Source organism: Phalangium opilio, unplaced genomic scaffold, assembly GCF_054372755.1.
Source record: "Phalangium opilio isolate 3A_F unplaced genomic scaffold, DU_Popi_V2 ptg000009l_1, whole genome shotgun sequence".
NCBI lineage: Eukaryota > Metazoa > Arthropoda > Arachnida > Opiliones > Phalangiidae > Phalangium > Phalangium opilio.
In genome coordinates this window covers 7,547,791-7,562,935 of record NW_028324146.1, presented here as the reverse complement: position 1 = coordinate 7,562,935, position 15,145 = coordinate 7,547,791, and the positions used below count along the sequence as shown (strand labels likewise).

At 40.0% G+C, this 15,145-nt stretch overlaps 2 protein-coding genes across 2 annotated transcripts; both read right to left on the bottom strand.

The window, feature by feature from the left end:
• Window positions 1-324: 324 nt before the first annotated feature.
• LOC149713625 (uncharacterized) lies at window positions 325-1,883 on the bottom strand. Its single transcript, XM_089844079.1, has 2 exons — window positions 1,873-1,883; window positions 325-1,789 (listed from the first exon to the last, which is right to left on the bottom strand). The coding sequence occupies exons 1-2, from the start codon at window positions 1,881-1,883 to the stop codon at window positions 325-327; spliced, it is 1,476 nt and encodes a 491-aa protein (XP_089700205.1).
• Window positions 1,884-2,524: 641 nt separating this feature from the next.
• LOC149713624 (uncharacterized) lies at window positions 2,525-9,256 on the bottom strand. The gene is made up of 4 exons (XM_089844074.1): window positions 8,845-9,256; window positions 6,905-6,970; window positions 3,022-5,351; window positions 2,525-2,968 (listed from the first exon to the last, which is right to left on the bottom strand). Exons 1-4 carry the CDS (start codon window positions 9,254-9,256, stop codon window positions 2,525-2,527), a joined length of 3,252 nt encoding a protein of 1,083 aa, XP_089700200.1.
• Window positions 9,257-15,145: the final 5,889 nt, after the last annotated feature.

Sequence of the window (15,145 nt, the reverse complement as noted above, 5' to 3'; positions counted from 1 at the left end):
TTGTGAACGTACCTTGAGTCATGTTGGTCGAGAGAGAGAGAGAGGCTACCGCGCTAGGAATGGAAAGTCCCCGTCTTTGGTGGTCCTCTTTTCTCGTCGCTCGAGATTCGCTTGAATCATGGAAAATTTTGTACCACCAAAGACGTGCTTCCAAAAGTTCACAATCTCAATAAGTAAATACAGAAAAATACAGAATACAAAATTAAAATGAATACAAAATAAAAGTAATATAAAAATACAGAAATTCAGTTCACGACTGATTTACTTTTTAACACACTCCCGCACCTTGACGGAAGGTCAAGATTTAAATGCTAATTAATTTTATTAACACTCTAGGTGATATAGTAGTTGTACGGGGCGGCGTATTGTGTTCCCATTAGGCAATCTTAGTAAACATGACCTAACTATCCCGTCCCTGCCTTTGACTGCTTCGCTAACTCTACCTATTTTCCACATAAGCCTAGGCATTTTGGCTTCCTCTATCATTACTATGTCTCCCACTTCTAGTTCTTTAGTGGGCTGACATTTGGTTCGATGATGGGCAGATCGTAATTCCAATAAATAATCCCGTTTCCATCGAATCCAAAATCTCTCCATTGAGGTTTGGCGATATTGCCATCTTTTAGTTAAATCTAATCTAGATACCCTTTGTGGTTCGTTTCGTGGGAAAACTCTAGAAGGTAGAACGGTCAAACGACGACCGACTAAAAAGTGAGCTGGAGTGAGGGGAATTGGCTCAGAAGTCTCCTCATACATGTAAGTAATTGGGCGCGAATTGATTGTGGCTTCTATTTCCGATAGGACGGTTCCTATTTCTTCCAAGGTTAGTCGAGCTAACCCAATTACTTTTCTGAGGCCAACCTTAACGCTGCCAACCAGGCGCTCCCAGAAGCCGCCCCACCAGGCGGCTCGGTCAGCAATGTATTTCCACGTGATCCGACGCGTGCTAAAATAGTCCGCGACTTCCGGATGTTTTAAATTTTTCCATAGTATGGCGAGATCCGCGTCGGCACGCTTAAAAGTCTTCGCATTGTCACTGTACATGGTTTTGACCATACCGCGTCGCGCCACGAAGCGACGAAAGGCGAGAAGGAAACATTCCGCGGTCAAGTCCGATACCACCTCAAGGTGGACCGCGCGCGTGACGGCACATGTAAATACAGCCAAGTAACATTTGTTTTCTTCTCTGTCATATAATGGGCCGCAGAAGTGCACGCCACAGACTTCAAAAGTTGGAGCTGGTGTTGTCCTTGTAGGAGGAAGGGGACCCATGACTGCTGCGCTCGGTTTCGCTCGAAAGATCTTGCATCGCGTACACGTGTTAAGTTCCTTTTTTACCATTTCTCTAGCTCTTGGGATCCAAAATTGTTCCCTTATTTCTCCCAGTGTATCGCTTACACCGACGTGGTTTAATCGTTGATGGTGGTGTAACGCTATTAATTTGGCTAAGTGGTGTTTTGCAGAAAGTACCCAAGGATGTAGTTCTCTATAAGTAAAATTTTCACTGCTTAGTCGGCTGCCCACTGAAATTAGTCGATCCTTATCCAAAAAAGGGTTGAGCGTCGCTAAGGACGAGTTTTTGTAGATTGGAGTGCCCTCTTTAAGCGACTTCAATTCCGAGGGGTAGCTTTCTTCTTGCGCCTGAGAAACCCAATACTTTTCTGCGTTTGTTATCTCTTCTGATGTAAGCGGTCCACTGACCTTTGTCTTCGCCTTGGCGTTTTCTACAAATCGCTTAATCCACGCCGTTACTCGGTAAACTCGAATTAGTTTACTTTGGTTTTCTAGACTGAAAATGGGTTTTCTTGGCAACTCGCTTGAACTTATGATTTGAACGACCGCTAGGCCTTTGGATCGTAGCTCCTCACTAACTGCTTCCTCATTTAAGTCTTGGATTTCGTGGTTGCTAATTAGACATTCTGGCTCTCTCAGAAATTCAGGTCCATTTAACCAAAGGGGATTTGTTGCTAAGTCAGCTAATTTTTGGCCACGAGTAGGTAAGTCGGCAGAATTATTTTTGCCAGGGCAGTGTTTCCAATTAAGGGGGTCGCTTATAGCCTGAATTTCTCGCACCCGATTTTCTACAAACGGTTTCCACTGACTAGGCGATCCACGCACCCAGTGTAAGGTAATCATGATTTCTCCGCTATGTCTTCTGGCAATTTCTCATCCCATTGTAGGCCTTTTTGCCATAGTGCCTGCATAAGAATTTTTGCCCTTATAGTGAACGGCGTTAAAAACCCGAGGGGGTCGAAAATTCTGGCTACTGCTTTTAGGACGAATCGCTTAGTGCTGTCATTGGTTGTTAGGAATTGTAGAAGGGCGCTAACGTCAAAAATAAGAGTATAATTTTCTTCGTTCCAGGAAAGCCCTAAAACCTTAACAGATTGAGTTTTAGTCAGCGAGTCATTTTTCGTTTCCGGTTCTTGCTGAATTCCTAAAAGCGCTTTAAGTTCTTTAGAGTTGCTCCTCCATTTGCGAAGGTTCATTCCTGCGTCATTCATAATTTTTGCCGAGTCGATGGCTAGAGCCGTAGAGCGTAGGCTTCTTGGTAGTTTTTTCCACCAGTAAACAAATCGTCTACGTAAAGGTCTCTCGCGAGGGTCTTGCTCGCTGCTGGATTAGAATCTTGGTATTGTTTCACGTGGTGCTTGATGGTAGCTGACAGTAAAAAGGGACTAGCGGTAACACCAAAGGGTACCCTAGTTAAGCGGTACGTCGTCAGCTCTTTATCGCTTTCAGATTCTAGGTTCTTGACCCATAAGAAACGTAGGGCATCGCGGTCTTCCGGTTTGATACAAATTTGATGGAATGCCTTCTCAATGTCTCCGTTTAAAGCTACTCGATGTTCGCGAAATCTAATTAGTATATCAAAGAGGTCTGGTATTAAGCTCGGTCCCGATTCCATACAATCGTTTAGCGATGGTATGCCGCTCGTGTGAGAAGACGCGTCCAAGACGACGCGAGTCTTTGTGGTGTCTTTATCTTCCCTGATACTGCTTGGTGAGGGATATAATATACCACTCGATTTGGGTCTGAAACGATGGCTTCTTCGGGTGGTACCTCTTCAACAATTCCCGTTCTTATCTGCTCGACTATGACGTCATTGTAGTTTTTAAATAGCTTCGGGTTTGCTCTTAGCCTTCGTAATAGATTTTCGGTTCTTTTTCGCGCTATTACATAGTTGTCGCCCAACTGGTCTTTGTTGCTCTTCCAAGGAAAGACCACCTGGTATCGCCCTTGGTCAAAAGTTATTGTCTGCTCGAACTGTTTCAAGGTTTCGTGGTTCTCTAAATTATTGGCTTCTCCAGTCTCAATAATTCCCATGGCATCTAACTCCCACAAGGATCGAATCTGGTTTGATAGGGATTCTTCAGATTCGGAAGGGATATGCTCTAGTACGTCCCTTGTTATGGTAACTTGGTTTACGCCTATGGTTGACGCTATTTCCTCAGACATCGTAGTGATTCCGGTGGGCCCTTGCACCACCCATCCGAATTTCGTATCCAGGGCTACTAGGGCTTTTTCTAGTCTCTCCGTCTTTCCGCTTGCAATTTCCCAAAAATGGTCGGACCCAATTAGTATTTCTATAGGATTTCCCTCTTGATTTCCATCTCCGTTAGGATAGTCAGCTACTTCTAATCCGCGTGTCTCCATTTCGCCGATTAAGTCTGCACTAGGTACTGAGAATACGGCTCCACAAATGGATTTCGCTTCTAACGCTCGAATTACGGTAGCTCTGGATGGATCGCTTTCGTGTTGAATCCTAAGTTCAACTATTTTTCGGGTCATTCTAACAGGGGCTTCCCCTTCAAACTTGTGTACATTGATGGGCTGCTCTCCTATGACCTTCAGATTTAGTTTTTGGGAGAGAGATTGCGTAACAAAACTGGCTTGACTGCCTCCGTCGAAAAATATTCTAGTCTTTTGGAAGTCTCCTGTTGGACCAATCGCTTTGGCTCGCGCTGTTTGAAGAAGGATTTCTTCCTTAGGATGAGTTTTAGCTATAGATGTCGCTACGACTGCCGCTGCTGAAATTTGTCGCGCTCCCGAATCCGCTGTAGCACCGTTATTTTGTGGATGTCCGGTAGTGGACTGACGCGGCTGGACGTTTTGGTGGGGGGCGGTGTTTGTATCACCTTCACATAGGGCTGGATTATGCTTTCTCCCGCACGAACCACAACTTCGATATCTATAATGGCACCTTGATGCTTTGTGCCGCCCTCGCATACATATAAAACAAAGCCTTTTGTCCGAAACTCTCTTTCTACGTTCAACTATAGACAAGGTACAATTTATTGGGTTGTGGTCAGAGCTATCGCAAATTGGGCATAAATTATTTCCCTGGTATGTAGTATTGTTTTGCTCATTAAGGCCAATATGCAAGGCAGCGACAGTGGGAATACTTTGCTTCACTGCAAAGTTTGTATGTCTAGATTGAAAGCTCGGTTTTTCTACTGGTTTTTTATGCTCTTTGGATTTGTCTATTCTCTTAACCGCATTAACCCGCTCCAAACATACAATTTCTCTCTTTATAAATTGCAATAGCTCCTCCACTTCCCATTCACTCTCTTCGTCCTCTCTATTTCTGCTAAATTCTAAAACCATTTCTGGAGGTAGTAAACCACCCAGAATATGGACTAAAAATGAACCGTAATGTTCTTGGGGAACGTTTAACCCCTCTAGGCTTCTCACTTGAACTTCGCATGTGTCGTTCAGTTTTTTAAGTCCATTTATATCGTTCGCACTAGAAACTGCCGGCATATTTAATAGATTGCTTTTGTGTTCACTTATGATTACGGATTTTTTGCCGTACCGATTTTTCAAAAGTTTAATAGCCGCGAAATAGTTCGCTTCAGTTAATGTGTACCCTTTTATAGAAACCGCGGCTTCACCCTCCACTAAACCCTTAAGATATGTAAACTTATCTGAGATTCCTAGGAGTTCGTTGTTGTGGATGGAAGCTTCATATTGTCCCCAGAAGCATTGCCATTTGGAGAAGTCCCCGTTGAATTTTGGAATTTCCAACTTGGGAAGGCGCACTGATAAGCTTCTTTCTTCGCTTTGGGCACTTGGAGGTCTTAAAGGTGACTGGTAGGGATGTGTAGTTCCACGATGTGGTTGATTTTCTTTGCCTATGAATCTCTTGGCCCGGTTACGGGATATGACCAACCTTTTCGCCATCACGATCGCTTCCTGTAGCTCCTGCTCCAATCGTTCCTCCGTCTCTGTATCCTCCATTATAGTCTGTATTTGTTCGTCGAGAGCCTTTAATTCTGGCTCTTTGAGTCCAACAAAGCAATCGCTTGCTCGAAAGCTTCGACCTTTGGGTGTTCGTTTTTCATTTCCGCCTCGACCGTGTTATCACTGATTGCACTGATACGCGTAGGACCTTTCGCGTTCTCATTGGTCTTTTAAGTTCGGTCGCCGATTCCGCCATTTTGACTTCGTTTTAGTCCTTACGATAATATCACTTTAAGTTAATGGTAGTTTTAAAGTTCACACTCGCCTTACTTCCCGGGTTTCGGCACCATAATGTGGGGAAGGTTTACCGTGAGCTATAGGGGAGAGCTATTTTTTCGCTATAAATGTTGCCGACTGAAAAAACAACATTTACTAAGTTTTATTCGGTTTAAGGGCCGAGTTGAATTAGTCCAAAAAACTGCACCAATTAGTAACAAAAACACAGTTCTTTAATGATAATCGTTAAGTAAATTTAAATTATTCCATACGCGCACTGCTAGAGTAGCAGAAAAAATTCTCGTGTATACGCGTACGAGTTCTTAGTTCGAAGTGAAGAAAATTTGTCGCCAATGCCCCCTCTCTCTCTCTTGGTTTCTTTAAGCCTTTCACCTTTTATTTGTTCGTAAAAACCCTCTTAGTCATGTTGGTCGAGAGAGAGAGAGGCTACCGCGCTAGGAATGGAAAGTCCCCGTCTTTGGTGGTCCTCTTTTCTCGTCGCTCGAGATTCGCTTGAATCATGGAAAATTTTGTACCACCAAAGACGTGCTTCCAAAAGTTCACAATCTCAATAAGTAAATACAGAAAAATACAGAATACAAAATTAAAATGAATACAAAATAAAAGTAATATAAAAATACAGAAATTCAGTTCACGACTGATTTACTTTTTAACAAGCTTACAATATTATACCAGTATTACTCGAACTTAAGCGACTGTTAGAGTTAGGGTCGTGCACTCGGGAAAGAAAGAGATTTCATGAAAACAATTTAGCAGTTAAACTAGAAGACGATTTTATACTGGAACCAGGACTAGGGGACAGTCTGGGAAATAGCACACTTCCACTGGTCGAAAACCAGTTTATTAATTGCTTTTACTAGTTTTTAAATTCGAGAAGTGGGGGTTACTGCTCCTAGGGACCAGTTTATAAATTGCAAATCTATGGGAGAACAAAGGGTGGGACCAGTCCGGAGATTAGTTTTTTATTTCCATGCCATCTTTTACAATGTCATTCCAAAATGTAATGACGGAAAACATTGGGTTACTTTGCTGTTAGTAGAATGTAAGTATATAATTAATTTATTATCTCAGATATATTTTGCTTCTAGACTAACTAGTTCAAAAAACTTAACCTTGGTAAACAACAATAATAATCACACGATTGACACAGTTCAATTAAGGTATTTTAAGAATTTTAACAAAGTCAAGGTAGTATAATAATTTTGTGGGTAAAATTTGTTGGGATTAACCTTTCAAGCTTTGCGGGTTTACTATAAATACATTCAAAAGTGAAGAGTTGATCGGTTTGTAAGAAATACGCTCTTAACATTGACAACTAGCTTTTTGCCAAAAATATCAAAAGAAACAGAGAATGCGTAGAAAAGTTGACGAGGAATTATTTTCGGATTTTTTTGTGGCAACCTTGACCAGGATAACCATATACATATATTTCCGCACGTTTCCATGACGGTGGCTTGATGCTCGTGGATGAGTTGCTTCCGGTGATAGGCTAAGATTAATATGATGGTCTAAATCGGGGCGGACTAAGGCCAAGGGAGATTATGATATTTCCCGTCTGGAGCTTAGCTTAAAAATCGATGCCGCGTTAAGTGGCTTCAGCTACTAGCTGGGAAAGCGCGGCTCTGACTACGCAACGAGATTTCAAGAGAAATGAAACCAATTATCCCCTGATATTAGAACAGCTGGTTAAAAATGTTGTATAGGCTGGGTGTTTTTACACAAGTTGTTTTTACAATCAAAGGTATGGCTAACAAAAGATAAAATGCGTTTATACTATTAGGTTTTGTTCAGGTTCGGTTAGATTAAGTCGGGTTGAGGATTAGTTAGGCTTTGGTTATACTGGAACGAAAGATGTATTTTAACTTCAAAATCAAACTTTTGGAAAAAGTCAACCATATCAGTTACAAAACCTTGTCTTGAGCAGGAAACCGGAGACCGGATCCTGAATCCTCCAAAGTTTGGGAAGATGCTTATCAGGCAGGAGCGATAGAGTATTATAAAGCTCGTCTCCTTTTTTGTATCCTCTATAAATTACCTTAAAAACGATGTATGGATAATAATGCCAACAAGTTATCTAAGTACCGCGCTACTTCTCTTACAGAGTGTTATCAATGCATTTTAACAACAAATACAAACAAAGTGTTATTAGCGTGTGTGTGTAATAATCTCCATAAGTGTGAGCAGAAAGTACATTATATAACTCCTGTATGGAACCTCGAGAAGGCTGTGATGAGAAGAGTATGGGTTACTGGCACGATATCTCTCGATGTTGTTGGGTGTTCTAGTGAGAAGGCGCTCGAAGTCCACTACGCCTACACGTACCTATTAGTCAGATCGATAAAGACATCCCTAAAGCATGGGTCAACTCTATCGATGGAAGGTTTTGGGTTTTCGGCTAACTGGTTGGTTGGCCGTGTTTTCAACAGGTTTTATATAGGTCAACAACCAAAGTAAACCTTCATTTCACAGAGCTAGATGGACTATTTCGTTTTCACTGCAATTCCACTTGTCATTCGTCTAATTCGGTGACGCGACATGTATTTTCACCATTAAGCAACAAAGACCTAAGACGCCATATTTCACACAAACCTTTTTATCTAAAACTGAAAAATATCCGCAATTATACGGCGTGGCCCGGGTGTTTTAAGGAACTGGACACTAAATAGTCTTAAAACTACCAACTATGGAATGCTTGCACGATGATTTTATTTTCTTTTTTTTTTAAACTAACTTTTTTACAACTTTGAAATCAAATAAAATGATGCATTAAAAAAATGCGCCGAAAAAACTACGTTCCTAGAGGCAGAATAGCTCAAAGTTTGCGTAATGTTGAGAAAAATTCAACCAAACCCTGTCGCAAACCTTCACCTAACCAATTAAGGAATAGTGACTCTGCACAAAGAACACACATATATTCTTTGCGATAATATTTATGTCTGATTGTTAACTTTACTCTCACTTTAAACTTTCCGAATCAATAAAATAGCCGTCGTAACAACTAAAAACACTTTTATTAACTTAACTATAATTAACTGTCGAACGTGTACAACTTCAACTTTTAGGCCGGTTAAAGCAGCCGAACTATATTAGAGCCTCCGTGACTCCCCGAAAGGCAACTGCCTGAGCATTATCCATAACCCTCTGCATTACACCTACTATCGGCCCGGTTCAGTTCAGTTCATATTGATTACAATCGACCATCCTGACCACACCTAAGGCTCCTGTCTTAGCTAACTGATACAATAAAATTTCTCGCAATCATAAAACTCGGATTACATTTCCATAATGTCTTTCCTACTGTACCAACTAAAATTCTAACTATCAAATAAAACAACCTCAACACCCCTAACTATTTCCTCGTACAAAAATCCTTTAAGTAACTTGGTTGAGTCCGTTTACGCGTACTCCGTCTACTCTGCATGCCCGCCTCAGGCGCACCGTCATCTTGATTCGCACCAACCGAAACTTGACCACCAGGGGTCGTTGACTCAGGAACTACTGCGACAGACTTTTCAGGAACTACTGGAACTGGCTTTTCAGGAACTACTGGAACTGGCTTTTCAGGAACTACTGGAACTGGCTTTTCAGGAACTACTGGAACTGGCTTTTCAGGAACTACTGGAACTGGCTTTTCAGGAACTACTGGAACTGGCTTTTCAGGAACTACTGGAACTGGCTTTTCAGGAACTACTGGAACTGATTTATCCGGAACTACTGGAACTGGCTCTTCAGGATCGCTAGAGCCCGACTCGAGTTCATCATACTCGTCAAACATGCACCATCTTTTTAGCTTGTCGATTGGTGCAACGTTCCTATAGAATCTATTCGTTCTCTGTGTTTCTGGCAAATCCTCGATCTGATATCTATCAAACCCAAGGTTCTTGGTCACCACATATGGGCCCTTATAGCGAGAATTCGTTTTTCTTCTGTCACCCAACCTTTAGCCTGATCTACTTCCAAGAAGGCTCGAAACCGGCCCACCGGCTTCGTTCTTCCAGATCCAAATCCGGTAATAACAAATTCCGGTAACACAGGTTCCACCTGGCACCCCAACCATTCCGCATTCTGCTTACGGATCAGCACACATTTACTACCGAAATCCAAATAACATCTTATGTCCTTGCCGTTAATTCGGCCCTCCTTGAAATACTTCTCGTTCCCATCATCGTTCAACTTCCCTGACCCCAAGTGAAGTACTGCCCCTGACTTGCAGTCTTTCGTCTCATGCCCAAACTTAGCACATTTCCCACACCTTGGCATCCTTGGTTGTTGGCAGTCTTTCCCCATGTGACCATATTGGAAACAGTTAAAACACAAGGGCTCCCCCTGGCCATTATACTTCGGTCTACGACGATTTGCCAGATCCTCTTGCTGGGAATTACCCCTAGCTACCTGCATCTGTGGCTTATTGCCAGTTGGGCCTTGGGGTTGATGTGGCCTAGTACTTCTAAATCTGTCCTTCCTACTCAGATCATAACTAACTCCCTTGGGGTCACTGACTAAGTCTAATCGATCTTCTATCTGTTTGGTAGTCTTTAGTAACTCCTGTGGTGTTGAAAAATCTCGGGTGCTAAGAGCTGTGATGAGACGTCTATCTTTCAGGCCAGTAATTAAAAAATCAACCATTGCATCTTATGAGATCCCACATAACCGGGCCTTGGCCACCTTGTCATGATAATACTGCTCTATTGTCTCGTCTGGCCTTTTAACCCTCTGAACCATTTCGTTATATAACCTCTGGGTACCCTTCACTGATGGAAACCATTCTTGAAGCAAATCTTTCCATTCATCCCAGGAGTACGAGACTGTAGCCAACCCCTCATACCACACCTTCGCAACCCCTTTTAGTTTGGGCAGAGCATGAGTTATAATAACCTTATCATCGCTCCAACCATAAGCCTTGGCAATCTCATCTACTTTCTCACACCACATTTCCGCTGTTTGCTGTTTGTTTGTGTCTGGGTTAAACTCGGGAATTAAGTTACTCGCCTCGCCCCAGTGATGATGTTGACTAGATCCTCCTTGCGCTAATTGACCCTGTACTTGCATGACAGCCGTCACCGACTGCTGCACCGCCGTACTTATCGCATGTGTCATAATTCTTTCTAATTGGTCTAACGAGACACCATTCCCTTCCGAGCTCGCCTGAGCACCCTCAAATCCAAAATTTCCAGCCACCTCTGGTTCCTTTCCATGAAACTTGTGCCCGGCTCTATCCATATTAAATCTTGCTCTAACCTCCCTTTCCCCTTCTTCTAGGAATCTTTGATCTGTACTAGCTTTTAATTTCTCATGCATTCGTTAATCTAACTCGCTCTTCTCGTAATTTTCTTCTCTCTTGAAAATTTTCTTAAGACCGAATCAATCAACTAGGCTTTACTTTTTGCTCACTCTATATCCCTAGGCTTAGGGTGTACTCCGTCGACGTCCGTATTTCACTTCCTTTTCGTTGTAGTCCGTTTCATCCCTCTTCTGATTTGTTAACTTTACTCTCACTTTAAACTTTCCGAATCAATAAAATAGCCGTCGTAACAACTAAAAACACTTTTATTAACTTAACTATAATTAACTGTCGAACGTGTACAACTTCAACTTTTAGGCCGGTTAAAGCAGCCGAACTATATTAGAGCCTCCGTGACTCCCCGAAAGGCAACTGCCTGAGCATTATCCATAACCCTCTGCATTACACCTACTATCGGCCCGGTTCAGTTCAGTTCATATTGATTACATGATTTAATCAACAAATGACGAGTGTTATCAATCTGCCATTATGGAATCGTATTGAAAGAGACAGCTGCAATATAATGCACTTTTAAAAGAGACACATTTTAACTCTAGTAAAATTACTCCGTTGAATACGGTATTAGTGAAAGGAAAATCATATTTCCAGTTTGATGGAGTTTTGATTTGAAAAGTTTTGTTAAGAAAAGTATTTCTGGGACATGGGACATCTGATACTAAAGCCTTAAGAGTCTACCGTTGGGAACTCGGGTCCACGTTGTGGCTCATTACCTTGATAAATCGAAAACAGTTTACCATATTTATTTTCGAAACGAGCCATGGTTTAACACTCAACATGAAGAATATTTCGACTCAGATCTTTCAATAGACAAATTGTCTAATCGGGACATGTGCTCAGATTTTTTCTAATACTTCCATAAAATGGCTCATAATTTGATCCTAGTTGTATACTTCGAATAGAATTGGGAGATTTCTTAGTTGAATATAATCAATTCAGATATTAATTTTATAAAAATCACATTTTGATTAAATTTAAATCATATTTTGATGAAATTTAGATCAGATTTGTTTTATGGTATTATTTTAATTGAAACAAATTGTTTTAATAGTTTTATAAAATTTGATTGAAATCTTTTTAAAAGCTTGATTAAATTTTGTTCACATTTTTTCGAAAGTTTTAATTAAATTTGAATAAGATTTTTCTAAAACTTAAGTTTAATTAAAAGAAACTTTGAAATAGTTTTTTTTTTAAATTTGAAAGAAATTTTTCTTATAGGTGCATTAAATTTGGACAAGATCAAGTATTAAATAAAATTGAATCGGATCGAACTTTGAATAAATTCCGATTACATCAAGTTTCAAATAAATTTTTCGTCTTTTTATTTTTTGTTATCGAATTCAAGTATATTTATATTCGTTTACTTATCAAATTAACACTTTTGTATGATCACAAAGAAGCCAATAATATTAGGGAAATATAAGCAGCCGGCAAGCATGATTGTCCTGATTTCGATTGTTACTTAGGATTACTATGAAAGGGTTCTGTACCATTGCTTCTTCCATTATCTACTGCTGCCGAGAAACATTGAGAGGAACCTCCGTGGTCTTCCGCCTATTTTTCGGGGAAATTGCTTTCCGAATAGTTTTAGAAATATGCCGCGAGTGCCGGAAATAAAATACTCCCGTGTTCCGCATACCCCCTCTCCCCCAACCTTCGCCGCTTCCATCATCTGGATGCGAGGGGCTGCTATCTCTCTCTAGAAGATGTACACCTGATTTCAGATTCATGAATTCCTTCATTTTCAACCCTGTGAATTCATGATTCTCTACTGAATACAGAATTCTTAAAAAGAATTCAAAGAATTCAAGAAATTTTTCAATGTTTTAGATGACATCACGCAAGTAAAAATGAATTCACATCCGAATTTATAGATTTTTTTAGTGAATTCACGGAATTCGAGTATGAATTCGTAAATGTTTAAGTGAATTCAGGGAATTTTCTGAATTCATCAATGCTTTAGATGAATTCACTAAATTAAAAAGAGATCTCACTGAATTTATCTGCGATTTCGTAAATTTTGAAGCGAATTCACGAAATTCATCAGTGAATTTGTTGATTTTGAAGTGAGTTCACGGAATTCAACGAATTTCTCTGTGACATTCCAGTACTCAAATGTTTTAAGAGAATTTTCGGTAAATAATTTAGCGATGGACTTGTCAAGTTACGAGTCCCTGTATACCAATTACGGGTAAAAGCTTTAGAAATGAAATGTGTGTACACGGCTGTACCTTTGACTGTACTAAAAGGATTACATGTAAAAGTGAAATCCCTGCCCTTTGCAGTGGCATGAGTTAATAATATGTTAGCTCCCTAAATTATGTTAGGGAGCTAACATATTATTAACTCATGGCAGTGGTTAATTAAATGATGACTTTACTAGTCATCGGTGTATAGGGACTAGTGTTACCGTTATTCCTTATAGCTTTTGGGAGAGCTTGTTTAAATTGATGGAAAGGTTAGCGGACTGAAACACTAACATTATCCGCGCGAGAATTAAATGCCATTGGTTCGTGGGTCGACGTGACTATTTGATTGCGATAATAATGAACTCCGTTTTTGAAAACAATAAACAACTTTAATGATGAATGGTTGAAAAAGCACTTATTTTCAATTAAAATTGAGGTGGATCGCCCAAGTTAAATTTGATCCTAATTTTTTAAAGGGTTGCGCGCGCTATAACCCTGCGCTAAAAGTTTATAACTTTTTAAGAGTCGCAACATATGACTCGCTCCGTTAAGGCGCTAAAGAGATCTGATCTATTTTATTTTTTATCTGGCTATATCCAGAGCTTTTCAAAGGCCCAAGTACATCGTCCTTTCAGGGGCTAAACCCTCTCTTGACTTGTTATACGCGCTGCGCTGACGTACTAGGTTTTTACGTTTTAGAGGTTCTACGAAACGAAAACAGGTTTGTCATTCAAGAACCGCTGGTATGGGTTAGCTAGGCCCATACCACGGTACCACGGAAAATTTTCCCTTTTTCAGCTGCTCGTTTTTCGTTTCTGTAAAAAACTCTAAAACATGCACCGTCATCCCTTTCTCAAGATTTGTTTGCCTCTCCCGCCTACTTGCTTACAAGAATTTACAAAATTACAAAAGGTGAAATACAGTATAAAACGTGAAATACAATACAAAGCGTTATAAAATGACAAATCAAAAAATTAATACAATTAAAATACAATTAAAACAAATTTAAACATTAAACTAAATTTAAACCCAATTTTAGAAATTTAACAACTAGTCCCTCGATAAGTTATTTAAGAATACTTTTACTGTAAGGTCTGGTTAATATCACAAACATATTTTTATGAGGAAGGGCTCCTGATAGAACTTGTTTGTGAGCTTTCTACATTGCGACCGTTTGAAAAATTTTTATCTGGAGTGGTAACCATGTTAACAGAAAGGATTATTTTTTTGTTTTTGCTACCCGTTTTATTTATATGCTTACCAATAAATGCTATATTTTTTAAGACCCTTGAACAATATATGTTATATCAAAAACGGATTTATGCACTAAGAACGTGGGATCATAGCTTTAGCCTCTGGTACCATCCTCGCATACTTTATTGAGAAACTTCGTCTGCTTATATTTTGACTCCACCCACAAATTCTGTGTATAGAGACTTCTCTATTTTTGTGGTTAAATATTTTTTCCGAAATTGCGCCAGTGGTAAAAAAGCAAAGTGGACAACAATGGGTTATGATCTTTTGTTAGGGCATCGAGGGGCTATTCACTCTGATCTTCAGTACTTCAGCCTTTTTTTCGGGTAAATCGTTTTACCATTACTGTTAATGGATGCACATCGTGGGGGTACTCACTCACGTTTTCCGTTCGTATCACACTATAATTATAACTGAAGTGAAAAAAAATCAGCAATAATTTTAAAACAGTAGCTCATCGAGGGGCTATTTAGTCAAATTTTCTGTACGCCAGTTAAGTACGGTACGATGTGGCTACTATATCGAGCCCTTGGGTCGTCTTGTTAAATGTTGTTCTTACTTGTTGTTCGCGACTTTTAATTTTTTTCGGTCTTCATTTACCAAACAGGTTAGTATTAAGGGATAGAACAAATTTTAAAAGCACTTTCTTCCAATTTAGTATTATGCCTATACCTTCTTGCTGTGTGTCTTATTGGTCATATGACACTTTCATCCAACCTTTTTCAGTTTGTTTCTTAATCATGATTTTTCTATGGGTTTTTTTTTTTTGAAATACAGTTTTGAACTAAAATTGCCTTAACACAATAAAGTTTACTAGGTGGAAACACCGCTCCTGGCCCATTGGACCGTATGTCCCATACAACCGAATACTGTTGAACAGAATATAGCCAAAATGTGGCGATTTTATGATCTTAAAATTTTA

Coding starts and splice junctions, on each gene's coding strand:
- LOC149713624 (XM_089844074.1), bottom strand. CDS start 9,256: ATGTTTGACGAGTATGATGAACTCGAGTCGGGCTCTAGCGATCCTGAA. Junction 6,971..8,844: donor AAGTTACTTAAAGGATTTTT/GTACGAGGAAAT, acceptor TATTAATCTTAG/CCTATCACCGGAAGCAACTC. Junction 5,352..6,904: donor GGAAACGTGCGGAAATATAT/GTATATGGTTAT, acceptor AACACGGTCGAG/GCGGAAATGAAAAACGAACA.